This window comes from Panthera pardus, unplaced genomic scaffold, assembly GCF_024362965.1.
Source record: "Panthera pardus isolate Hobbes unplaced genomic scaffold, ASM2436296v1 HiC_scaffold_26, whole genome shotgun sequence".
Taxonomy (NCBI): Eukaryota; Metazoa; Chordata; class Mammalia; order Carnivora; family Felidae; genus Panthera; species Panthera pardus.
The window spans coordinates 19,301,339-19,329,068 of record NW_026526832.1 but is presented as its reverse complement, the minus strand read 5'-3'; the positions used below and the strand labels follow the sequence as shown (position 1 = coordinate 19,329,068).

Sequence of the window (27,730 nt, the reverse complement as noted above, 5' to 3'; positions counted from 1 at the left end):
ATACCTGGGCCCCCTCTGCCCCATATTCTTGGGACGGACGAACGGACACACACACACACACACACACACACACACACACGGACGTGGGGCACATGCACTGTGGAGGGCGCGCGCACATACAGGCACGCACACGAATACGCAGAGGGGCTTGGTAGAGCCATCAATGAGGTCGAGTTTGGGACCCACCCAGGGAACTCTGGGTGGGCCGGACAGAACAGCAGTATTGAAAAAAGGACACCACGGGCACAATTAGGTTTTGGCCTTTAGTCTGAAAAAGTGTTGATTGAAAGTGTACAACAGAGAGCGGGTGCAAGCGGCTGGGGGCCATGGAGCCGCCAATAAAAAAGAATGTCCTTAAATAAAGTTCACAGAGTAAAAACCAGAACCGCCAGTCTTCCCTCCAACACAACAGAGCACAGGCACAGAACCGGTGATGAGCCCCAAGGAGCAAGGAGAAGGCCAGGGAAGACAGCAGAGGCTCCCAGGCTGCTGTGTGGAGGGAGAGCCCTCTTTGGAATGGGCTGAGTAAAGCCACCCAGCTCCCCCTGCACACCTCATAACCACTGCTAAGGCTAAAGGAAAAAGACAAAACTCAGTCTCAGGTCCAGAGGGCTCAGAAAACAGTCTAGGTGGGCAGGGGTCTGGACAACCGTTAGTCCCGCTTGGCTTTCTTCTTATTGTCACTGTTGCCATTTTCTTCAGCCCCCTCAGAAGAGAGCACCTCCTCCAGTTTCCGCTTGCCACTCTCTGGCTGAAGCTCTGCTGTGTTTCGGGGCTTGAAGCAAATGATGATGCAGGTCATGTTGTCACACCCTGTACCGTCCCCAGAAGTATCTGGTGCCAGGCACTGATCCAGCAGCTACAAAAGGGACAGGGCAGCTCAGCTTCAGGGTTTGAATACCCTCCTAGGAACCTAAGCCCCCACAAGAGGGCTGACTGTGCTGAGACAGGGTGGCAGAAGGAGGGGAACAGGCAACGGATGTCCCAAAACAGGCCACTTGCTAGCGTAAGAGGCATGAGGATATGTTAGGAAAATGAAGGAAGGTGGAACTTTCTAGTCAGAGTTTGGCATCAGTCAGTAATTAAGGATACTTAATTACCAGCTCTGGTCTTAGCTCTGGTCCAAAGACAAAACCTTGGCTATGCAGACCAGACACCCTCTTCTCCTCCACCCTGGGACTCACCTCTTCCACAATGGATGACAATAACCGAAGCTCCCCATTTTCATCACGCTGACTGATCTTTGATTGAATAAAGTCTATAACTTCCTGGCTGCTCATCACATTCCTGGGGTCAAAAACAATACTCTTCTTTAGTCCCAACAAAGCAGAATAGAGGAGTGTAGAGAGAGGTGATAGCCCCCCAGGGCCAATGCAAATACCTACAAAGATATCCTTAGCTCTGCCTTAGGCTTGGGGGTTTTGACACCAAGGTGTCTGCCTAGGCTCTAATTCTAGAGCAGCTTGAGAAAAGGTGCTGAATGCAGCCATTAGAGGGATGATAAAACCAAACCAGCTCAGAGACCTGTAAGAGAAGTAATGCTGCATAAAAGAGGGAATTTTAGGGCATTCCGCTGGTGCTCACCATATGCCATCACAGGCAATGACCATGAATTCGTGGTCGTCAGTGAGAGTCAGCACCTTGATGTCAGGAAGGGCTGAAATCATCTGTTCCTCAGGTGGCAAGTTCTTATTTCTCTTGTAGAAGTGGTCTCCTGAAGTAAAGGAACGGCTGGTTGATGAGTAGTTTAGGCACTCCCCACAGACCTGTGCTTAGGGCTGGTAAAGCCTTGCCATTCATTTCCCTTCTTGGCAAAGTTCCATAATCTAAGTGAATGAAAAACTGTGTTCCAGTTTTTCTAGTTGCAGCCCTATTTTCAGGTTGCTAAACCTTAGGTAGGTCACTCACCTTTTTCATCATCCAAAAATGAAAGCTATCTTACCTATCTCATGGAGATGTTTTAAGGACAGAGATAATAATAGATACCAAAGTACTTGGCAAGGTACATGGGCCTATTAAGATTAAAGTTTGCTACTAGGTAGTCTGAAAGAGAGAGTAAGACCCCAGAAGTCTTTCCCATGCTTTCCTGGCCCTTACCAATGGCTCTGGAGAGGTTGAGGCCCCCGTTGACTCGCCCATCCATGGTGACCTTGCCACCAGCATTCTTGATGCGCGCTAGCTCCACTTCATCCTCTGGTTTGTGGTCATAGGACATGTCTAAAGCTTTGCCAGCCTCAGACACCACACAACGAGAGTCTCCCGCATTGGCTACAATCAACTGCTTCCCTCGTATCAGGGCCACCACCGCTGTTGTGCCGCTGTCAGAGCCAGGCTTAAGAGGAAGAAAGGAAGCATCATGGGAGCTTCTGGACACAAGCTCCTCATTGGTGCTCCCCAACCATTCACTTATGCTTTCTTCTCTTCACTGGGACCACCAAGAGAGCTTTAACAAACAGGAGAGGCATGAACGTAATCTTTCCAAAGACCAGAGCATGCTCTCTTTCTTTTCTGAGCTAATTTTACCCTGAAGACCTAGTTCCACTTGTAGCATAAATCCCTGCATCACCAGGACTTCAGTACTAAGGCAGCAAGGAGATCCCCTGTCACCAAATGACAATCAGGGGAATTACATTTGCCTCTTGGCTTTTCCAGACTCATTGCTCCCCTTCCCTACACACCTCCTCTTTGCCTTCCATGCCAGGCACCATCATCTCCTCTTCTTCCTCGTCTTCTTCAGCCTCCTCAGTGTCATCCTCATCTTCCTCATTCTCTGCTTCTTCACTGCTGTAGCCATCCTCTTCCTCACTGCATTCCTGCCAGAGGGATGATCCCAGGCTGCTGAGACTGGGATGACCCCCTGCCCCCCTCCCCCCAACTTGTACTCAGAACCAAGAGCCCGGCCTGAACACGGATTCTGAGAACAATGAAAGATGCAACTATATGATCATGATAGAAAAATCCAGGGGAGGGGAGAGGGCCAGATGGGTATGACTGATATCCTAAACTGGGTTCGGAAGTCACGAATAGTAAGTCCTGCAAAAGGCCAGGGCTCTCAGCCAAAAGTACCTTTCAGGCAACATGGCCAGAAAATAAGTGGCTCAGAGAAGGAAATATCCAAATATCTAAAGTAACAATCCCTACCTTCCTGTTCTCTCTTGGAGACAGACTCTGGGGCGCCTGGGGTGGCTCAGTCGGTTAAGCATCCGACTTCAGCTCAGGTCATGATCTCATGGTTCGTGAGTTTGAGCCCTGCACTGGGCTCTGTGCTGACAGCTCAGAGCCTAGAGCCTGCTTCAGATTCTGCATCTCCCTCTCTCTCCACCCTTCCCCTGCTCACACTATGTCTGTCTCTCCCTCTCTCTCTCAAAAAGAAACATTAAAAAAAAAAAAAAAAAAAAAAAAAAATAATAATAATAATAATAATAAAAGACAGACTCTGAAAGGCTAGAACTAGATCTGTATGTTATAGTATCGAAAAAGGAAGAGGTTAGAGGGCTAATGGTTCCTATGTTGGTGGAGATAATGAATTCAAGAAAAGCCTGGAATATAGGCCTTGGGGATTGCTGTAAAAATAAGAGAAGATGGTGGGCACCAAGCTTAGTAGAGCATGCAACTCTTGATCTTGGGGTTGTGAGTTTAAGCCCCACGGTGGGTGTAGCAATTACTTAAAAAAAGAGAGAGAGAGAGAAGGAAAGGAGTTGAAAGCTATGTATGGTAACCAAACAGGCCTTTTCTGCAAATTCAGTATCTGTCTGCTCCCACTGGCCCTTACCTCACTGTCTTCCTCTTCCTCCTCTGCCTCATCTGACTCATCCTCACTGTCCTCAAAGAACTTGGACTTAGCAATTCGAGGCAGCTTGTCAGAGGCTGAAGAGCAGGAAGGCCCAGCCTCACCAGTGGGAGTGCCAGGTTCGCCACCTTGGCCTGCCTCAGTCCCACGTTCTGAGTTGGAGGAAAGGCCTGTGTGGGCCTTGGCTGTGGGGCCATTTTCCTCTGAAGAAGTTTCCCTAGATGGGTCCTCAGGTCCGGCTTCCCCATTGAGGCCCTGGGACCCTGGTTCCTCGCCTGTCCCAGCTCCAGATTTGCTGTGGGGAGCACCCTTGTGACAGTTCTGCCCGTAGCGCGTGAGCAGCTCTTCAATAGTCATGGTAGCCTCTTCATGCAGCAGCGCAGCTTCCTCATTGTCCACTGCAGGGAAGAGGCTGAATCAGTACCCCCACACCAGACTCTTCATAGGACCAGTCCTTTTTCCTGCCTCCCAGCCTTTACAGGCCTGAGTTCCAACTTCCCCACTCCCTGGGGTCTCAGAAGACCCCTTTGGTTTCTTCTCAGATAACGTCTGCCTGCATAGACTTCCTTTAGTCTTTGAGTTGCACCCTCTTCTTAGTCAAAGGAACACTAGTTACTATAGTTCTCTTATCACCTCTTATTTTTGATTGATAAGTAGAAAGCCCATTATGGCTGAGGACCCAGGAAGCCCACGATGCTAGTCTTAGGCCTACAGCCCAGGCTTAAGGACTGGCTGCTGAGGCTAATGACAACTCCTGTCTAGAAAAAAGAGGTCACATAAACATTAACAGGAACCAGAGAGACCCTACCACAATGACAAAATATATATAAAATGCTTACAGCTATGGACACTAGGCACAAAGGTTAATTTTTTCTCCCTTCATAACCTCATGTAGTGTAGCAGAACATAAGGTTCTCTAATGTGGGGACTCCCCAAGTCCGTATGAAGTCATCCTCTCTTAGAATTGACACTGAAATAATATATATTAAAGAAGAGTTCTTTAAAATGCAGATTTCCTCTCAAACAAGGGATGCCAGCAACACTCACCATCATCTTCATCAGCTACTTTTTCTTTTTCATCCTCATCCTCAGTGGGTCGCCCTGCAATCTGTGCCAACTCCTTTATGACTTCCTCAGTGGTCAGTTTGGCATCAATAGCCAAGAAGGCATCTTCTAATGCCTGGATATAAGCAAAAGAGTATAAGGCAAGTGTCAGAAAAAGTACAGGAGGTACAAAATAAATTGCCTGTATACAATCTGGGTACAAAAATGGCGTGCAAGTTACAGGGTGATCTGCCACATGAGGAGACACTCACATATAAATAAAAACCAGTTCAGAGACCTGGGAATAATGAGGCAACTCTAAGAAGGCTCAAGTGAGGATAAGCTTGTTTGGGGTATAGAATTCTTTAAGAAATGCAGTAAGCAGGGGTGCCTGGGTGGCTCAGTCGGTTGGGCGGCCGACTTCAGCTCAGGTCATGATCTCGCGGTCCGTGAGTTCGAGCCCCGCGTCGGACTCTGTGCTGACAGCTCAGAGTCTGGAGCCTGTTTCAGATTCTGTGTCTCCCTCTCTCTGACCCTCCCCCATTCACGCTCTGTCTCTCTCTGTCTCAAAAATAAATAAACGTTAAAAAAAAAAAAAAAAGAAAGAAAGAAATGCAGTAAGCAGCAGCTTACCGGCAACAAGAAAGGAAAAACCACAGGACTGGAAAATAAGGGAGAGACTACAGAAGTAGAGAAGGAGCATTACGATAAGACAGACCTTTTGTAGCTTGCCTTCTTTGTAGGCCTTCTGATCTTTGATGATATCAGGAAGATATTTGGCACAGTACAAGGCAACTTCCTCCCCTAGGAAACAGGTAAGGTCACCCAGAGCACTGCTTCCCACATATAAAGGTATATAATATTTACATGCCATACTGGACTGAACCCCAAGGGTTGAAGAAATGAATACCTTATACAACTGAAAGACAACTTACACTTTTAACTTATACAATTTGAAAGACAACTGTTTAGGAAGTTCTGATCCAGAAAATGGATTTCACCATCAACTCTCTCAGGGCTATGTTAATATACCTTTTGTCTTTTCTTACCTGCATACTTAATTCTCAGTGGAAAAAAGATAAATTGTAATATAGGAAGAGGCTTTTCAGATTAAAACAAGGTCTGGTGAGATTATAAACCAATACAATATCCAGCTAGGAAGGTAGAATGGCAGAATAGAGAAAAACAGCACTAGGAATGGAAACGATATCTTACAACCAGAACCTTGGAAAGGAAAAGAACAAAGGACCTGTTCTTGCCCTCTAAAGTCTAGAACTAGGGTTCAAGAATGTCACCAATATGATCTGCTACCATTACCTCCATGTCCATCATAGACAGAAAACATTGCTGTCTCACTGTCCAGCTCAGGAATACAGTTGTGAGCATCCTAGGAAAAAGAGAGCATAATTAGCATTTCTCAAGATCAAAGGATGTTCTTCCTTCTGCCACCTCACTCAGGTCATGAGGATTTCCTTCACACCTTAATCTCACTAACCCTTCCCTGGCTGAACTACATGGCCTAGAAATAAGAAAGGAAACGGGATGATAAAATAAGAAAAGAAATACAGGGGAGGGAGAAAGGAAGCAAGGCAAGGGAGGGAAGTAGGGGAGGAAAGGAAGGGAGAGAAATGAATCAGTTCACTTTCTCTGCAGTCTAGCAGCCTCAGCCTAGGAGATCTCGGAGTCCAGATGGCAGAATGTTTGACTGTTGGAACTCTAGACCTGACCCTTTTGGTTTGCGGCAACTATGGGAAGAACCAGAATAAAGGCTTTAAAGTCTCTTCCAGACCCATTCTATGAATCAGTGAACTTCAAGGAAGAAAATCCTAGGGAAGATAGCAAAAAGAGACCTGAGGGCATTACCAGTCTGAAAAGTTTCTGGGAGAATCCTAAAACAGCCTAAGAGAAAGCACTAGAAATTTGTAAAACTATATACACTTATACTGCCACTTTCCCAAAGCACCATCTAAATAAATTATTCCCTCTTCTAAGTTTAACTCACTCATGAAGTTGCCCTCAGGCTAGGCAGAGGATATATTTACAAAAGAATCTTCCCAATAAATAATATTCTTAAAACTATACTGTGCTTAGATTTTGTTAACTAAAATTTACAATGCCCCATATGATCAGCCTTCCCACCTCCTACCCCCAGATGGAAATGACATATCATTCAACACTGATGGCATAGTACACCTGAAGAGAAGTCTGCAATGGCCCTGCTGCAACAACATCATGGTTGGAAGGCTGGAACTGATCAAATTCTTCTAATCACAAAACTCTGCCACCCCAAGCAAATATTCTAGTCTGTGCCATAGTTCAAGCCAAGACCACTGAACCTAGGTGAGCATGTGCTGCAGCTTACTCTGCCCCATCTGGGAAAACAACCCCACCTCTCTTTTAGGTACTTTCTACAAACAAAAAGAATGCAATCAGCTATTTACTTTGATTGATTATCCCCGTGTAAGTCAATGGTTCTCCTCCTCTTTCTGGCATTTAAATTTTTCTAGTTGTATCAATCTTAGGAAATCAGTGCAGTGGTTCTTCTGTTGTCCCTGAAATAAGACTATGCCTTCGTTATACAAACCTAGAAAATAAAAGCTATTTTTCTTAAGTTTATTTATTTTGAGAGAGAGAGAGGGCATGCGTAGGAGACGGGCAGAGAGAGAATCCCAAGCAGGCTCTACGCTGTCAGCACAGAGCCCGATGCGGGAGCTCAAACTCCCAAACCGTGAGATCATGACCTGAGCCGAAATCAAGAGTCGGACACTTAACCGACTGAGCCACCCAGGCACCCTAAAAATAAAAGCTATTTTAAGGTAGTAAATGAGAGAATGGAAAAATAGCTATTTTGTATTTCCCTCTCATTGATTCCAGGAGAAAGTGTCCCAGAATCTAACGGGCTGCCATGGAGGGCACACAATGGCCTATCTAAGGTTGTCAATAACTGCCTCTGAGTCTCATCCCCAGGATCCAGAGAGCACTACCAACCACACATCATCTTCACCCTCTCCCAACCACTCCACCAGCCACACTGGCCTCCCTTCTGTCTAAGCCAGGGTTAGACCTTACTGAACCTACTTCTTCTCTCATCTTTTGACCTATATGACTATCTATTGCTCCAACATCCTTCACAAGTGGTTCTCAGACTTCATTTGTTCATTCACTCATTTCTTCACCAAATATCTGACTATCCGCTATGTGCCAGGATCAGTTCTGGGTATTTGGAATATATCAGTGAATAAAATGAAGATCTGTACTTCATAAAAAACCTTACATTCTCATGAGGGAAATACACATAAACACAATAAATAAGTAAATCATATAGCATTATGATAGAACACTTACAGAAAGAGGATGGTGCTATGGAATAAAGAAAAGGCAGAACGGAGGAGGACTGGGTTGGATTATAGAAAAGTGGTGGGAGAACTGAATTGGCAAAGGTATGAGTGTGTAAAGGCTTGCTAAAGCCATAAGAAACTATACCTCAGCAGTCACTACCTAAGTCGTGCTGTGAGTATCTAATTAGTTTTGGCAAAACAGTTGTCATATTGACGTTGACTTTAATTCTGATGATTTTGTAGTATGGTGTGTTGGCATGGAAGTTATGCCCAGTTCTGTTTGTGCACATTTAGGTAACATTAAATTAAAATTGTTTTAGTGAAATCTGGAGTTCCACAAGTATTGCTTTCCTTAAAAAAAAAAAACAAAAAAAAAAACACAAAAAAAAAACTCATGGAAGATCTCCAAGATATTTTGTTAAATAAAGAAAACAAAGTGCAGAAGGAAAGCAAGTACAGAATGCTATATTTAGTAAACTGCTTTTGTGTAAGAAGAGGGAGCATGGAATAGATATTTGTCTTCTCACACTGTAATACCATACGGATACACAGAAAACTAAGAAAAGCAGGTTAACTGTGGGGTGGGAGCAAGACTGAGCCATGGGAATGTTTAGCTTTTTCAAAAGTAAATTAAATATTTTTAGGAGACTCAATATTTCACTGAAATTTGAGAAATCAGTCCAACTAATTCCACTTTTTTGATAGGGGAGGGAAGAGCAGTCTTTTTGTCCACTGCTTCCCAGTGGAATAGGACAATCAATCGGTCTTTCTCTGTCCCGCAATGCCACTCTAAGTCAAAGCTGCACCATCTCTTTTGAACCCACAACTCTATTCAAATTACCTTTTTGACTTCCTCATCTACTTCTCACAAAAGCATTGAAGTAGATCTAATCTCAGTGAACATATGAAAAAATACTTAACCTCAACAGCAAAGAAACGAACATTAAAAACAAGGAAATATCCTTTTGTGCAAATTAAAATAATGGAAAAGATTAATAATAACCAGTGGTAATAAGAGTGAAGTAGGGGCGCCTGGGTGGCTCAGCTGGTTGAGCATCCGACTTCAGCTCAGGTCACGATCTCACAGTCTGTGAGTTCAAGCCTCGCATCGGGCTCTGTGCTGACAGCTCAGAGCCTGGAGCTTGCTGTGGATTCTGTGTCTCCCTCTCTCTCTGCCCCTCCCCTGCTCACACTCTGTCTCTGTCTCTCTCTCTCTCAAAAATAAACATTAAAAAAAAAAAAAAAAGAGTTAAATAAAAACACATTCTCATATCCTGATCAGCAAGAATATAAATAGTACAGCCTTCCTGGAGCACAATTTGGTAATATGTATCAAAATTTCAAATGTGCATGCCCTTTGATACAGTAATTGGACTTCTAAAAGCTTATTTTATGGAAGTAATAAGACAAGGGTACAAGAATATGTATAATAATGTTCATTACAGCATTATTTATAGTAAAGAACAACTATAAACATCGAAATATCCATGAAGAGATTAGATTACAAGTAGTACATCCTTCCAAAAGAATACATGCAGTTATTAGAAATAAATATGCGTTGGGGCACCTGAGTGGCTCAGTCGGTTAAGCGTCCGACTTTGGCTCAGGTCATATCTCACGGTTTGTGAGTTCGAGCCCCAGGTCTGGCTCTGGGCTGACAGCTCAAAGCCTGGAGCCCGCTTTGGATTCTGTGTCTCCCTCTGTCTGCCCCTCTGCTGCTTGCACTCTGTCTCTTGCATTGTCTCAAAAATAAATAAACGTTAGAAATAAATATGCGTTAATTTAGAAATAAGTCCACAATATACTAAGTGACAAAAAGAGAGGAAAAAAACCACATATGCTAGAAATCTGGAAGACCACATTATGTATCAAACTGCATGGAGAGTAAGAGTTGGGTAATAATAATTATTCTGCTTTTCTACATTTAAAATTTTTGTACAATATGCCATATTATTCCAGTTTGAATGCTTATGACAGTAAAACGAACCTATGAACTGTCTTCTGAATTGCCACGCTACAATATACCACATGATCACTGGCCAGTTATCTCTTGGTGTGCCTCCATTTTCTCTTCAATGATAGAGGAATCATCCATAGATGATGCCCAACATAGATTCACCTTATACCTTGAGGTGTCAGTTCCTAGAACTACTCCACATTACCTTCCCTTCTACTGCCTGGTGAGTCTTTGGATCTATATTATCACCTGGAACTACCTTCTCTAAGCACTTTCGTTTCCCCTTTTGCATCTCTGTTCATTGCCTCCATACCTTTACCTACCCTTGCTTTTCTTTCTCTCTGACCCTTGCTGAGCCAGAGCCAAGTATTTCAACACTGTCTCTTAGCAATCTAGAAAAACTCATCCAACCTCGTATAACCCGACCAACTGCTTTCTTTACACCTGAATCAGAGCCACTAAGTATTGCTAGTCATAAAATGTCATGAAATCATGTTGGTTGTTTGTGCACCTACTTCCATCATTCAGCATTTTTTAGTGTTTTGCATTGACACTTAAATATATTAACTGCAGCCAGTCATAAACCTTTCCCACACTGTTCAAGTTCCCAATGCTCTTCTTTCACTCTTAGCAGATGAGCTAACCTCTTGCTTTACTTAGATCAAGGTCATATATCAAGAACTACTTCATCATCTCTATTCTACCTCAAAATTTTTCTACAGCTTTACCTAACCTCTCCTTCACTTCTGCCTCCAAAGCAGTGTTTCTCCCCCCCTTTTTTTTTAATTCAACAAAGCATCCATTAAACCATTTATTGGAAACTGGTTAAAATGATCTCTCTTATTTTTTTATTTATGTATTTATTTTTTTTAAATGATCATTTTAGATTTACATGCTTAAACTCCTGATCTCAAAACCTTTTCCTTCAAGATCTTACTACACAGAGCAGGCGATAACCATAACAGCAACCCAAATAGCTATTTTGCAGGCTTCATTTTTCCCAACTATTGTATATAATTAAATAGTAAAAACCGTGTCAGCTTTCTTGAAAGTTCTCGTGGGTTCTGTGAAGTTCCAGTTGCCTCTTTCTATAGGATGCCTTTCTCCACTTCAAACTTAACATATATAAACAGAAACTCAGCAGTCTTCAAACACTCAGAACTTCCCCTACAGGTCTTATTTCTGTTCATGGAATCTTTCCTAGGCAACACTTAATACCAGACCTCCTTGACTTCCTGGCTCTCTTCCACCATCCATCACCAAGTCCTACTAAGTTTTCCTTCATGACTTTGTTCGTGAATTACTTTACTCTTAATAGCATTTTATCTTCTCTCCTGCCTCTACTCTCTGCCCCTGTAATCCAACCTACATACATCCAGATACCAGATTATACTTCCCAATATTTTATTGCTAGAAGCTTCAATGGATTCTACTGCATATCAGATTAATTCCACATAACTTACAAGCAGTTAAAGGCACTCAATCATCATTCCTACCCATCTCTATAACCTAATCTCTTACCTTTCATACCATTCCCCAAAAGAAACTACTCCACTCTTGAACTGATCACCCCAACCTAGCAAGGTAGCAAGCATGCCTCAGTCTTTCCTCTTTCTAATATCCTTCTTCTTCTCCTTCTACTTTCCTCCTTTCCTTCTGTCCCATTTTATAAACTCTCCGCAAGGTCCAGTTAGTCTTACCAGCTCTAAGAAATCTTTCTCAGTCACACCAATACTCTGATCATTCCTCTTTCTAAACTCAGAATATACTATCTTGTATTATTATCCAGCATTCCATGGGGGAAAAGAGACTCTTAGGTCCCAAACTAGATTGTAAACCAGCATCAAAGCAAAGATTGTCTTAAATGTTTTTATAGCTTAAAATAAATAAATAAATAAAAAGTCTTTACAGCTTTTGGGCCTAAAAGTAGGTTCTGCAACATCATACGACTTCCATGTCTGTTTTTGACAGTGAGTCCCCAGTTGCCTCAGGACAAATACCTTATGGATGCCTCCTCCTTCATTTCCTACTCTAAACCCAGAGATGTATCATAAAACAATAACCACTGATAGTCTGGAGGAGATGACTCAGAACACACAGGTCACCTGAGTCAGGACTCTTAGGCCTTGCCTTACTTAAATCATATATCACACAGAACCTTTTGACCTTCTAGACAACCAATGGATCTGTATGAATAAAAGCCTGGTTATCCTGCCTGATGTCAATCTCCTAAGGTTATAAATACATCCACAAAAGTGCCTGTTTTCATGGGTGACCAGCCATTTAGATTTATGATGCATAAATTTATCTAAATCTTTACAAACTAAGAGTAAAAGGTTGAAGTGGTTGGGAACTACATTTTTGGTTTTAAAAAGTCATGTATTACTATCTGACTTTTAAAATTATATGCATATATTACTTCAGTGCTACAGAATGAATGTTTTGTGTCTCCCTACAATTCCTATGTTGAAATGTAATCCCCAATGTGATGTTGTCTGGAGGTGGGGTGTTTGGGAGGTAATTAGGTCATGAAGGAGGAGCCCTCATGAATGAGATTAGTGCCCTTATAAAGAGACCCCAGAGAGCTCCCTTGCCTTGAAAATACATCTAGAAGGCAGCTATCTATGAACCTGAAAGTGGGTCCTCAGCAGACACCTTAGTCTTGGATTTTGCAGCAGCATCTTGAAGATGTGTTTGTATATCCATGTTCACAGCAGCTTTATCCCTAACAGCTAAAAGGTAGAAACAACCTAAGTGTCCACCAACAGATGAATGGATAAAGAAAATGTGGTATACTCCTACAATGGATACTATTCGGCCTTAAAAAGGAAGGACATTTTGACACATGCTATAACATGGATGAACCTTGAGGACATTATGCTAAGTGAAACAAACCAGTCACAAAATAACAAATGTGTCTTTCTATGAGGTACCTAGGATAGTCAAATTCATAGAAACCGGAAGTAGAATGGTTGCCAGGAGCTGGTGGCAAGGGGAATGGGGAGCTGTTTAACTGGTATAGAGTTTCAGTTTTGCAAGATGAAAACACTTCTGGAGACTGGTTGCCCAACAGTGTGAATACACTTAACACTACTGAACTGTACAATTTTTAAATGGTTAAGATAATAAATTTTGTTATGTTTATTTTATCACAACTTAACATAAAATAATTAAACACACACAAACACACACACACACACACACACACACACACACACACACACACACAAACTTCCCACAAAGAAAAGCCCAGTCTCAGATGGCTTCACTGGTAAATTCTACCAGCTATTTTTAAAAGAATGATACCAACTCTTCACAAACTCTTCCAATGTATAGAAAAGGAGGCAACACTTCCCAACCCATTCTATAAGGCCAGTGTTATCCCGATACCAAAGCCACACAGACATTACAAGAAAACTACAGACTTAATATCGTAAAAGGTAGCAATACTCCTCAACTGATTCTACAGATTCAGCACGAGCCCAATCAAAATTCCAAGTGCCTTTTGCACGGAAATTGACAAGCTGATCCTAAATTCATACAGAAATACAAGGGACCCAGAAAAGAAGAAACAATAAAAAGAACAAAGTTGGAAAACTCACACTCCTTAACTTTCCTAACTTCAAAACTTAACACAAAGCAATGGTAACCAAGAGAGTGTGGTACTGGCATAATGATAAGTAGATCAATGAAACAGAATTAAGAGTCCAGAAATAAATTCCCATTATTTGTAGTCAAATGATCTTAACAATGATGCCAAGATAATTTAATGAGGGAAAAGAATGACTTTTTAAAAAAATAGTTTATGTTTATTTATTTTTGAAGAGTGGGGGGAGCAGGCAGGGGCAGATAGAGAAGGAAAGACAGAGAATCTGAAGTAGGCTCTGTGCTGAGTCCAACAAAGGCTTGAACTCACAAACCATGGAATCATGACCTGAGCCAAAGTGGGCCACTTAACCGACTGGACCACCCCGGCACCCAAAAGAATGACCTTTTTAACAAATGATGCTGGGACAAGTATATATCCATATGCAAAAGCATGAAACTGGACCTCTTCTTTACACCATTCACAAAAATTAATCTAAAATGGATGTAAGAGCTAAAATTATAAAACTCTTAACAGAGAAACTGGACTTCATCAAAATTGAAAGTTATGCTTCAAAGGACACTAACAAGAAAGCAAAAAGGCACCCCACAGAATAGGAGAAAATATTTGCAAATCATATCTGATAAGGAAATTGTATCCAAAATATATAAAGAACTCTTACATCTCAATAAAAAGACAACCCAATAAAAATAGACAAAGGATCTGAATAAACATTTCTCAAAAGATATGTAAGTGGCAATTAAGACAAGAAAAGATGCTCAAACATAATAAGCTACGAGGGAAATACAATAACAACCACAATGAGATACCATTTCACACCCACTAAAATGGCTATAATAAAAAAGATGATAACAAGTGTAGGGAGGATGTAGAGAAATTGACACCCTCCTTCCTATATGGCTGGTAAAAATGTAAAAGGGTGCAACCACTTTGCCAAAGAGTTAGGTAGGCATCTCCTCAAAATGTTAAACATGGAGTTACTGTATGATGCAGCAATTCCACTCTTAGTATATATTCAAGAGAAATAAAAACTTATTTCCACGCAAAAAAAAATTGTAAATGTAAGTTCATACCATCATTATTCATCATAGCCAAAATATGAAAATACAAATATCCATCAACTGATGAATGGATAAACAAAATGTCCACACAATGGAATATTATTCAGTAAAAAGAATGAAGTACCGATTCATGATACAACATGGATGACTCTTAGAAATATTGTTTAGTAAAAGAAGGCAGACATAAAAGGAGACATATGCATAATTCCACTTATATGAAATGTTAAAAATAGATAAATATATAGAATATCATGTAAATTAGCAGTTGCTAGGGATTAGAGGAAGGGAGATACGGAGTGACTGGTAATAGTTAAATTGTTTCTTCTTGGGGTGATAAAACTGTTCTAAGATTGACAGTGGTAATGGTTGTACAACTCTGAATATATTAACCATTGAAATGTACACTTTAAATGGATATGGCATGTGAATTACATCTCAATAAGATTCTTAAAAAAGCAATCTGCATATAATTTTTTAAAGTTTATTTATTTTGAGAGAGCATGCGTGTGCAAGTGGAGGAAGGGCAGAGAGAGGGAAAGAGAATCCCAAGCAGGATTCTCCACACTGTCAGCGTGGAGCCCCAATGTGGGGCTCAAACTCACACACTGTGAGATCATGACCTAAGCCAAAGTCGAATGCTTAACCAACTGTGCCACCCAGACACCCATATATACATTTTCAAGTACTATATATGATTAAAAGTTGATAGACTGCATCTTTGAACAGGATCTAAAGGGAAACCAAAAACTCCATTGAAATCAGTACTCCGTTTAAAGCATGTCATTACACATCAGTGATGCTTCAAGTTCAGTTCTAAAGGTTTATGCTTCCAGACAGCACAATTTTAATAACAGCTCACAACGGCAAGAACTACTGACCAGATCTATTAAACTTCCACACTCGAATTCAAAGCACAGTTCCTTACCTTACCTCTCAAAGTACAATTCCAAGATGATAACCCAATAGAAGATCAGGGTGGAGAAGCAGTAGTAACATCTGCTATGTGATTGGGCGATAGAAATAACTTATGTAAAATATTCTTGAAATCTTGAGGAATAAAATCTGATTGTAACTTCCTGTTGCTTAAGAACTTATAAAGGAATCATATAGTAGAAAACAATTTCTCCATATGCGTGGATATGTATTTGATTTCATGTCATACTATCTCTGAATTGTGAAGAATAGTTACAACATGCTAATCAAATGCCCTTTTATAAAAGTTGCTTAACTGCATCCTAGACAAAGGAATTCTAATCTGGTTCAATAAATAAAAAGTGCTTTAAGATACAGAGATGAGGCACTAATCTAAGAATCAATACATGTCCTTCAGCCTCAGATACCCTCTCTTAAGTGGAACCCCACAGCATTCTTGTGGTATCCCATTTTATATTTTGCCCCATTAATACAATTATTGAAACTGTCATGTAGGTATCTTAAGAATTTTCTGCTTAACATGCTCTACATTCAATTCTAGGTGACCCCTGTATGACCACTAATAAGCCAGTTTCTATATGGCAATAAACAGCTAGTCTACTCAAAAGTGTATCCTAGGTATTGATAGTGCCTTTTAAAAAAGGCAAATATATTTCACAGAATTAAAAAGAAAAAATTTTAACTCCCCATAGAAAGCAGTTTTGTCACTTCCAGAGAACCTCACAACCCAAAAGTATCCATGTCCCTTAAAACTACATCAACTCAAACTATTTTCAGATTTGATTTCTCATTAGCCACCAAAAACTCAGAGCCTTTCCAAATATATTTCTCAGGCACCCTTCCACAACCTACCTTTTAACCCCCAAAATACATACCTCAACCAGCTTGAGGATCCCTCCAAACCATGGAGAAGGAAGAAGGGAAGGGAACATCAACTGTGGTATTTTGTTTACCCCTCCTCAAAACACCCTGGTTCCACAGCAAGAGGGGCTGGAGAGAGGCAGAAAGTATAAAATGCCAGCTATTGATAGTTGCCATCCTTGCCTCAAGAGAAGGGGTAAAATAGTACTAAGACTGAATCTATTCATCAATCAGGATTTGAGCAACCTCTTGTAATGTGTATTGGCATGAAAAACTTACCTCAAAGGAATCATTAGGACCAAGCAATTAAGGTCAACATACTTAATAAACTGGTGGAATTGAGTCCTAAAGCTTAAGAGGAACAGGTGTGTACACTTTCTGAAAAGATAAGATTCACTAAGAGGCTACAAGTCATAGTTATTTTCTTGCCATAGCAAAGAAACTATGTTATACTTTGGACAGAAAGGAATCAAAGTCAGAAGGAAAACTACTGATGTAGCAGAAAACTACTTGATATAGCCCCACGCAGGGCTTCAAGAGGGTCTAGTTAAGTATATTTAACCATTCAAAGGTAAATTCAGAAATAGCTTAATAGGAAGATTTTAAAACCCGAACTGGTTACCTCTCAGGAAGACTAGGATCTAAGGAATAGTCTAACAAGATCTCTACAAACCAAACAGCTGGTGATGAAAAAAGTCCTTTTCTAATTACCAGAAGAGAAACCAAAAATAAAGGGAAATACCCTGCAGAGAAACAAACGGCACAGAACCACTGAGCAAACAACTTTGAAAACTAAACATCCAAACAACTCAGTTTGTAAAGAAAACTAGAAAGAAGGGTACCCCCAAAACAGAAAAACTGCAGCGGAGAAGAGAGTGAAAAACAAGGACTGAGAAACCTGCCAGAAAAGCCTTTTCACTGTAACATAAGAAAGTCACCTCAAATCTTACAATATTAACAGAAAATGCCATAGAAATGGGACCTCCAGACTAGCAACTGACCCAAACCCCAACCTTACATTAAGGTTTTCCTTTTGAAGCTATATCCAAATATTTCTAACACTCAGACAATTACATTTACCAAGGACCCAGTAAGCTCAATGCTGAGCACCACACTGGAATATGAACGCTATGCTTCAGGTTGACACAGACGATAACAGTGTCCAGTAAGTGTCTTGAACAGTTTCATCCCAGATTCTTTCCACCAAGAAATAAATGTCCTAACTTTTCTGGGCCTCAATTTCTGAGCTGTAAAATGCGGGAGCCAAATTCGATGAGCTGAACCATAGGACCCCCTTCCTTCTTGAAATGTTATAGCTACTGACAGAATTGTTTAAAGTCTGCTGTGGGTATGAAAGTGGAGTCTGAGAACAAACCATTTAAGTTTATACTGTCATTCCAGAGCTAACCACAGGGAGGAGCGAGGGATTTGAAGAAATTCCCGAGGGAGACACTATTAGGCTGTTAAACTGAAGCCCACCTAGTAAGTGGATAAACCCTTAATCCCAGAAATAATTAGAACATTTCCCTGGCCCTTCTGCCTAGCTCTCACAACACTCTTCACAAAGACATGTCTTACACATGTCTTTCTACCTTTCCTTTCTACCATGGTTTTTCCTGTTCTCCTTGTAGTGTCACATCCATTTTGCCCAGTATTACTCCTTTTTATCCAGAAATTTTCCACCTTTCCCTTTTATCCAGAAGAAATTTTCTAGAAAAGAAAAGTCAGTTCTTTACAGGTTAAAGTTCTTTATAGATTATGATGAAATGATTACAAATCAAGGAAACTATAAACTACAATCAGCACAGGCAAATGACAATTACAGAGTAAGTTTCAGAAAAATCCCGAGGAAAAAAATATCAAGCATAATAAAAAAGTAGTGATACCGAATGACAAAACTCAAGTTTTCCAAAGGTCGTAAAAGGCCCTGAAGAGAATACAAACGAGTGACAATTCTTAGGGGTCAGGGCGAGCTTCTGAAATTAACATTCGGTGCCCAGAGCCAAGTAACTAGGTGTTGAGAATTTCAAACAGACTACTTGCCTAGGCTTCCTTTCACTGTCAAACTCCTCGTCTAAAAAGGCCTCTCACATCACATATTTAAGGCGGGGGGGAGTAGTCATTCCCGTCTATTCTCTTCGTCCTCGCAAAAGTAAATGAATAAATCGTCCCTCTTTTCATCTTAACTCCCACACTACACCTCACACCGTTTATGAGCCTGAAGGGCTGGGCTGGCAGAAGAGGATGGCGCGAAGGCACGAGGAGAGGGCGGTCAGTGGGCGGAAGGTGCCTCTCCCCACATGGCCGAGCTCTCGCCGCCAAACTGGCCACCGGCACACGGTCCCCAAGCACCGGCAGTTCCCTCTCGGCCCCGGGCCCACTCTCGCTGCCGCCCGTCAAACTGCCGCCGCAGCCAAAGCTGCACGCTCCCGATAAGGACCCTTCCCTGGGGATGACCCCATCCCCCCGCTCCCTTTCTCCGTCAGGTTCCCGCCCTGCAGCGGCCCGCCTCTGGGCCTCTCCCGCCTCACCTCCATGGAGACGCGCCAGCCTTGCATGGCGGAGAAACCGTAGGGCAGCGGCAGGCGCGAGGCGCCGACCCCGTCCCCAGAGCACTTCACCGTGTTGGGTTGGGAGAGGTAGGCACCCATGGCGGCTGCTGGCCAGCGGCCTCAGGAGCAGGCGAGCGGGACGCGACCCGTGCCGGCGCCGGAGCCCCGGGGGCACGCGTGGCAGGAGCGGGCCCGGCAGTACGGCCGACACAAGGTGCCGGTGAAAGGCGCGAGGCCGGCCAGGAGGCGGTAACGGGACGGGAGCAGAGACGGAGCGGAAGCGGAAACGGCGCCGCTCCAGACCCCGCCCGGCCGGCGCGGCGCGGCACGGCGCGGCGCTGCGGGAAGTCATTTCCTTAGCAACTCGCCCCGCCCGCGGGGACAACGGCCCGCCCAACGGCCGCTCCCGCGAGACTGGCGCGGTCACGCCTACCAACGGTGGTTCAGCCTGCCACCCGTGGTTTCGCCGGAGTTTGGCCCCCCGGAGCTGTCCCCTGCTGTCTCCCGCTATCCCCGCCCCACCTTCGCTGCCCTACCCTGGCCTGTCGCGTGTTTGTCTGAAGCTCTTTTGTGTCGGACCCGGCGCTCCGGATCCATCCTCCAGTGTGTCAGCCCCCTCTCCCCATCGCGGGCTCAGACTCCGCAAACCCGCCGGATTGGGCTCAATTAAAGTTTACTAGCATTTGCTCTGAGCGCTTGAAGTACCTGACCCGGCCTTATGAGAGTCTTTTGTGACAAAAGACAATGAAAACCTCGATTTGTAACACCATTCGAGTTAATACAATGCAGAAATGTTTGGCACAGTCTCTGCAGGGTGAGAAGAAACCGAAGGAGAGGAGACCGAGCTGTTGCTTGACGTCCTCAGGATGCCCCAGGAGTGCATTATGCGGGGGAGAAGAGAATAATGTTACAAGATTGCAGGGGTGAGAAAAGAATGTAAACTGCATTTGGGAGGATTTTTGAGGAAGCTGACTGGTCTCTTTGGAAAGGGGTTTTAAGCAGTAATGTTACATAGAGTAGAGATGGTCGTAAGCGCCAAGATGGGTGATTTGGGCTTTACTGCTATTCTGGCATAGCATTTTAGGACTTTTGGTGTAGTCTTTGTGTGCAGTGTGGATTGGAGGAAGAAAGTCTGGAGACTAACTGGTTAAAGGGCTCTTAATCTAAGGATGAGATGAGAAGGGCTGGAACTAAGGTGGTGGCAGTGGTAATAGAGATGAACAAATGAGACAATAAGAAATCAGGATTTATTAATAGATTGGGTTCAGAGGATGGAAGAGAAAGGGGAAATTGGCCAAACTATGAGCAGATTGGTTCTTTTAAAATACAAAACTAATTATGCTTCTTTCTGCTCTTCAGATAGTCCAAATTCCTTAACATAGTTTACCAGACCCTTCATGCTTGAACTAGCGTATCTGTCCCACTTTCTCTCCATTTCCACTACTGCTCAAAGCCTCAGTAGTACATCTTTGTGTTCCTCCAAAGCCATGCTTTCTCCTCCTATGCCTTTACCTATGAAACACACCTCCGCACCCACCCATCTTCATCCTCCTCCAAGACGTCTTCTCTAATATCCATATACTAGCGTGGGTTCCCCATTTGTCTTTCCTGAAGCCTTTATGAAGGCAGAAACCCCATCAAACCTAACCGTTGTATACCCCAGCATCCCTAGCACAATTCTTGTATTTGTTCAATATTTTTGTTGAATAACACCAAGGTTTCGACCCTGAATGACAAAAATTGGTGGAGCCATTAATAGAAAATGGTGTGGCATGGGTGGGTGGGTGCTAGTTTGGGGAGAAAATGGTGGGTTCAGTTTAAGGGGACAACTAGATATCTAAACATTGAAAACATTGAAGTTGGACTATGAGGGTAGAGGATGTTAACTAGGCCCATAGGTCATAGTGAACCTAATGAGATCTCTGTACAAGGCAGTGTAACAGGAACACGAAATTGCTCAGCCTCTTTTTCCCCCCCTACGAATGGAATGTGACATTGTGGGGGGAAAAATGAGTTTTGAAATATATTAACCTGTGTGGTCTTTTCACAAGTTGTTATTCTCTCTCAGGCTCAGTTCTTCAAGGAAAACATACAATATCTACTTTTTCAGATTGCTTTAAGGATAAGAGGAGCTGAATACAAAGTGCTGAGTTTGCATAAATGCTGTATTATTCAACCACAGACTACATTTATTAAGTATCCATATACACATGCTAAATATGGGATGGAAATGACATTAAGTTATTTGAAATTATTTTTTATTTAGATTAAAAATGATCTGAAACAAAATGAATAACAGACAAGGAAAAAAGTGGAAAAAATATGACTGAAGGAAAAATCAAGGTACTGGGAAGGTGGTGGTGTCTTAGGGGAAATGGAGATCGTAAAGGGTCTCATGGAAAGACCTGGGAAAACAATATGAAGATCATCCTCTCCCTACTCCATCCCCATATCCCCCCAAACCACTAAAGTACACTAAGAAAGACACAAAGATTTTGTGCTCTAATAGGGAGAGGAAAAAATGGTTTTAACTAAAAAATCCACCAAAATGTTATATTAGTAGATTGATCTTCCTGAGTCTCTAACCTATGAGCTTCAGAAATGTGACTAATCGGGGCGCCTGGGTGGCTCAGTCAGTTAAGCGTCAGACCTCAGCTCAGGTCATGATCTCACGGTTAGTGAGTTGGAGCCCCGCTTCGGGCTCTGCACTGACAACTGCAAGCCTGGAGCCTGCTTTGGATTCTGTGTTTCCCTCTCTCTCTGCCCCTCCCCCACCAGCACTCTGTCTCTTGAAAATAAATGTTTAAAAAAAAATCAAAAAAAGAAAGAAATGTGACTAATCAAACATAATAACAGAAGAGCTGAAGATGTACTTTAATGGCTGGCCTGAATGATAAAAACTGTCTCTAAAATATATACCAAGTTTATTCAACAACAAGGGATAAAGGCATGGGATTGATTTGCTGTGGATAGAAAAAAACTCTAAGCATTTGGTAATTCCTAAACATATTCACTATTATATGTCCCAGTATCATCTTTGCTTTTTTTTTTTTTAAGTTTATTTTAGTAACCTCTAGGGGCTTGAACCCATGACCCCAAGATCAAGAGTCACAGGCTCTTCTGACTGGGCCAGCCAGATGCCCCACCTTTGCTTTATTTAAAAAATCACTAGATTCCTTGTATTATCTCTCAAATTGGTCAAGCATTGAAGATAAACAAATACTAGTCATTTTTTAAAGTTTTTGTTTCTTTTAGCCTCTCAGCCTCTTTCCAGTTACCTCTCAGGAGAGAAAGAAGAGGAGAAGGTGGTTTAAGCCAGTGTTTTTCAAACATGAGAAATTGTGAACCACTGAGACATACTTCTGCAGGTCCCAAGGGATTCAAGGGACCACCCCTGCCCTCCCTTGTCCAAGGCCAGGCAACGTTGCCTTAAAATTAAAAGGCTAACTTCAGAGTATAATGTGACACCAGTTCAATTGTTAAACATAAACTCACGATCACTCAAAATATAAAATGTTAATCCAGATAATCCCAAATAGGTTTAACGTGCTTATATTATAAAACTAAAAGCACAAAGCTTTAAAATGCTCAAAGATTTAAAAATGCGTAGTGCCTTGGAAATACAAGACCCCCAGAGGGTAGCAGACCACAGGCTGAGAAACTCAACCTGCATATGGAGGATGTTAAATGAGAGAATGAGAGAAGGGTGAGAAGTTGGGAAGTAGGTCTTCCCGGGCTTCCCTGCCCTTCCCAGGAGCTCCTAACTCTGACTCTTTATGTACTTCCTTCAAATCCTGTTTCTGATTATATTTTACTATTCATAAGATACTGTCTTTAGAAGCTCAGCAGTTTTGATGAAGGATTTTATTTTTAAGTCATCTCCACAACGAACGTGGGGCTTGCAAACCCAAGATCAAGAGTTGCATGCTATACCAGCTGAGCCAGCCAGTCATCCCGGAAGCTCAGCAGGTTTGGGTTTTTTTTTTAACTTTTAAATGTTTTTATTTATTTTTGAGAGAGAGAGACAGAGTGTGAGTGGGGGAGGGGCAGAGAGGGAGACACAGAATCTGAAGCAGGCTCCAGGCTCTGAGCTGGCAGCACAGAGCCTGATGTGGGGCTCAAACCCATGAACCATGAGACCAGGACCTGAGCCAAAGTCAGACACTTAACCAACTGAGCCACCCAGGTGCCCCTCGGAAGTTTTGATACATTCTTTCCCATGTGTGATTAAAGCTAGAAGAATGATCCAAGGGAAGGAAAAAAAAAAAAAGTGTGGGCCAAGATTTAGAGCTATGAAAGAAGGAATGAAGATATTTTGAAGTTATTAGAAAAAAGAGGGGAAAGAGTCCATTTCTGAGGTTCTGGGCCAACCCATAGTCCTCTTTGTATTGTTTTAAAAGGTGCCCAATGGGGTGTGTGAGTGGCTCAGTCAGTTGAGGGGACAACTCTGATTTCGGCTCAGGTCATGATCCAAGGGTTGTGGGATCCAGCTCATGCTCAGCATGGAGCCTACTTAAGATTATCTCTCTCTCTTTCTCTCTCTCTTTCTCTCTCCCTTTCCCTTGCTTGCACTGTCTCTCTCTAAAATAAAAAATAAAAAGCTGCCCAATAAATGCATTTTTTAATGTCAAAGAAGTGTTATATTTTAAGTTGGAGTCTTATATTTCTAGAAGGCCAGACATAAGTTCATCTTGCAGCTGTCTACCTTTACTCAGGGAAATCACCACAATGAGCCCTCTACACATGCATAAAGGAAATACCTTATCCTAAAGAAAATCCTGAAATGACATTAACCAAAATTCAGATGTTTCAGACTGAGATGCTGGAGTTAATTTATTTATTAGTAATATAAAATGTTTTGCAGGACTATGCCCTTACAGAGAAAAAGAGATTATTTTTCCCCTAAATAAGAATATGGACTGGAATGTCTCTTAAAATCCTTACTTGTTCTTTGGAGACCTATGCATGTTTTTGTCCAACTGTTTGCTCATAGATGATCACAAAACTAGAGCCACTCTGAGGAGTGTACAAATCTTACCTCTGCACCTCATATAAGAGGACAGGCTGGCCTGAACCACTGGCATATCAAAAAATTATATATATCCAGATTATCCAAAGTCTGGAAAATGTCAGTGACTCCTGGAATTGTGTTAAGCAGGCCAGCATTGAGCTTTTTCCCCCTAAGGAAAAGGATAGTCCCTCAGTCAAATATTCTAGAGTGGAAATATGCAGGCCTTAAAGTGGAAAAGAATGATTCTCTTTGGACCCATCCCTGTTGCTGGCATTAGGATTCTAGGAAGTGGCATAGCCTGGAGATAACTGCAAGGGGAAATGGGCCAGCTGAGCTGGCTCTGTCTTATCAGGAATCTGAAGAACAGCCACTTCTAGTGGCAGCTGAGGGCTCCTCTTTGTTTCTAATGTCTGACTCTGTGTCTTGTTACGTAGTTTGGACTGAGCTAAACTTTAGGGAATAAAGTGAAGAGATCTTCGGTCCAGTGGGTGGAACCACGTGGAGAACCCAAAGGAGGTGGTGGCAAAGTTCAAGAGCAGCAGTGGCTGGGAGCAGGGACAGCTGGCAAAAGTAATTTCCAGAGAAGATCTGTGGCACACTTACCCATTCCTTAGGGATTCCTCAAAATCCTTTAGTAAAAGATCTCCTTAGCTATATTGGCTATTGAGAATGGAGGACACAAGTTGAGTCTGACAAATTGGCACGTGAAAACCACAATGTTACTTAGAAAAACCCTGCTGCTTCTTGCAGTCACCATGGGGGCAAACATTCTTAACTGAGGCTCACATGCAAAGAAATGAATGACCTCACATTTGTAATCCCTCGGCTCTACAGTCTGCTAGGGACAGACAGCAGTAATAGGAAACCTGCCAGCTGGAATCCTACCATGTCCACCAAAATGGCTTTCTTTCCACTGGTCTGCCTACTCCTCCCACATGGTTGTTTCCTCAACCCCGAGAGTTTCCTCATCTGTATGTTTAGCTCAGTTCACAGACAAAATCTTGAGAGGATTCTTCTACAAAGCTCCGTAGTTATTTCTCTGTGTAACTCCATCCTTTCTGGCTCTCTGCCCTGGAAATGTTAACCACCTTGGCCTCCCTGAACTCTCAACTCTGTCTTCTCAATGCAATGAGATTGTTAGGCTCTGTGTGGGTTTCCTCTCTCCACAATGTGGCCTGAAAACTCTTTCTAGGTAATAAGCTGGGGGTACTCATAGGATTTACTTAATTTGTTTCCCTTCTCTCAGGGGCTATTATCCTGTGCTGCCTGTTATCCAATATCTGAAAACTGTTGCTTTATATATTTGATCCAGTGTTCTAGATCGCTAAGGCAGTGGTAAATTTGGTTCCTCTTCTACCATCACGGCCATGTTTATAAATAGGTCTTTCAGTGAGATTGTGTGTGTGGGTTTCTTTTAATCCCTTAACTGTTAACTGTTTCTGGCATATCAAAATGTATTTTGCCTTCACTCTTTAATGACAATTTGGCTGGAGATAAAATTCTAGGTTTACAGGGAAGTGTTTTATCAGTCTTACTGTTGTTCTGTAGGTAATCTGTTTCTTTCTCATATTTCTAATAGCTTTTACATTTTTCTCTGTATCCTTGATATTTTGTAAATATCCCTCTGATATGTCTCCACATGTGTTTATTTTATTTGTACTAAAAGCTTTTTTTTTTTTTAAGCATCTGACTCTTTTTTTTTTTTATGTTTATTTTTGAAGGAGAGAGAGAGAGACAGACGTGAGTGGGGAGGAGCAGAGAGAGAGGGAGACAGAGAATCTGAAGCAGGCTCCAGGCTCTGAGCTTTCAGCACAGAACCTGATGAGGGGCTCAAACTCACAAACTGTGAGATCATTGCCTGAGCCCAAGTCCGACGTTTAACCAACTGAACCACCCAGGCATCCCAAGCTTGAGTTTTTTTGTTTTCTTTTAGAGTTTATTTTGAGAAAGAGTGAGTGGGGGGGCACGTACACAGAGCCAGATGAGGGGAAGAGAGAGACAGAATCCCAAGTAGGCTCTGCACTCTTAGCACATAGCCCTACACAGGGCTCGAACTCACAAACTGTGATACTACAACCTGAGCAGAAATCAAGAGTCAGACACTTAACCAACTGAGCACCCAGGAGCCACTAAAAGCTTGTTTTTTTGTTTTGTTTTTTGTTTTTTTTTTAATTTTTTAAAAATACTTTTATTTATTTTTGAGACAGAGAGAGAGAGACAGAGCATGAGCAGGGGAGGGGCAGAGAGAGAGGGAGACACAGAATCCCAAACAGACTCCAGGCTCTGAGATGTCAGCACAGAGCCCAACGACGCGGGGTTCAAACTCACAGACTGTGAGATCATGACCCCAGCTAAAGTCAGATGCTTAACCGACTTTGCCACCCAGGTGCCCCTGTTTTTTTTTTTTTTTTTTTTTTTAATTTGAGGATGAATGTCTTTCATCAAAACTTAAAAATTTTTATGTTTTCTGGAGCACCTGGGTGGCTCAGTTTGTTGAGCGTCCAATATCGGCTCAGGTCATGATCTCACAGTTTGTGGGTTCCAGCCCTGTGTTGGGCTCTGTGCTGACAGCTCAGAGCCTAGAGCCTGCTTCAGATTCTCTCTCTCTCTCTCTCTCTGCTTCTCCCCACTCGTGCTCTGTCTCTCAAAAATAAATAAATAAATAAACGTTCAAAAAAATTAATAAAAGGGGCACCTGGGTGGCTTAGTCAGTTGAGCGTCCAACTTCGGCTCAGGTCATGATCTCACAGTCTGTGAGTTCGAGCCCTGCGTCGGGCTCTGTGCTGACAGCTCAGAGCCTGGAGCCTGCTTCGGATTCTGTGTCTCCCTCTCTCTCTGCCTCTCCCCTGCGCATGCTCTGTCTCTCTCTGTCTCAAAAATGAATAAAAACATAAATTTTCAGGGGCACCTGGGTGGCTCAGTTGGTTAAGTGTCTGACTTGGGCTCAGGTCATGATCTCATGGTTCATGGATTTGAGCCCCATGTTGGGCTCTGAGCTGATAGCTTGGAACCTGCTTCAGATTCTCTGTCTTCCTCTTTTTCTGCCCCTCTCCTGCTCATGCTGTCTCTCTCAAAAATAAATAAACATTAAAAAAAATTCTTATGTTTTCAAACACTGTTTAACCATCAATCTCATATTTTTCTATATTTTTCTAGAACTCTCATCATACATGTTGGGGCTTTCAATCCAGCCTCCCTCTTTTTAACTATATCTGTCTTTGTACTATATTCTGAGTGAATTAACTTATTCTGTCTTCAGTTATACCTGGTTTAGAGCTCTTATTTTTAAAATATTTTATTTATTTGTTTGTTTGTTTATTTATTTATTTATTTATTTATTTATAGCACAAGAAAGAGAGAGAGAGATAAAGAGAGAATCATAAGCAAGCTCCATGCCCAGCACAGACCCTGATGCTGGGCTCCATGTCACTGTCATGAGACCATGACCTGAGTCAAAATTAAGAGTTGGACGCTTACCTGACTGAGCCACCCAGGCACCCCTAGAGCTCTTACTTTTTATTTTCACGATTTTATTTCTTTTAGTCCCAAGCAAATCAAGCCAGGAGTTCCTTTACT

The 27,730-nt window shown here is 42.3% G+C and overlaps 1 protein-coding gene across 1 annotated transcript; it reads right to left on the bottom strand.

Annotated features, from left to right (window-relative positions):
• Positions 1–249: 249 nt before the first annotated feature.
• PPM1G (protein phosphatase, Mg2+/Mn2+ dependent 1G) lies at positions 250–19,442 on the bottom strand. The gene is made up of 10 exons (XM_019449061.2): positions 19,123–19,442; positions 6,152–6,221; positions 5,553–5,638; positions 4,838–4,970; positions 3,773–4,188; positions 2,679–2,813; positions 2,098–2,332; positions 1,585–1,714; positions 1,185–1,287; positions 250–859 (listed from the first exon to the last, which is right to left on the bottom strand). Exons 1-10 carry the CDS (start codon positions 19,240–19,242, stop codon positions 653–655), a joined length of 1,635 nt encoding a protein of 544 aa, XP_019304606.1. The 5' UTR covers positions 19,243–19,442; the 3' UTR covers positions 250–652.
• Positions 19,443–27,730: the final 8,288 nt, after the last annotated feature.

What these genes read in the sequence shown, in the direction of transcription:
- PPM1G (XM_019449061.2), bottom strand. Translation starts at nt 19,242, where the DNA reads ATGGGTGCCTACCTCTCCCAACCCAACACGGTGAAGTGCTCTGGGGAC. An exon ending in TGTCTATGATGGACATGGAG is followed by an intron (nt 5,639 to 6,151) that starts GTAATGGTAGCA and finishes CCTGTTTCCTAG; the next exon opens with GGGAGGAAGTTGCCTTGTAC. An exon ending in AGGAAGAGGAAGACAGTGAG is followed by an intron (nt 2,814 to 3,772) that starts GTAAGGGCCAGT and finishes TCCCTCTGGCAG; the next exon opens with GAATGCAGTGAGGAAGAGGA.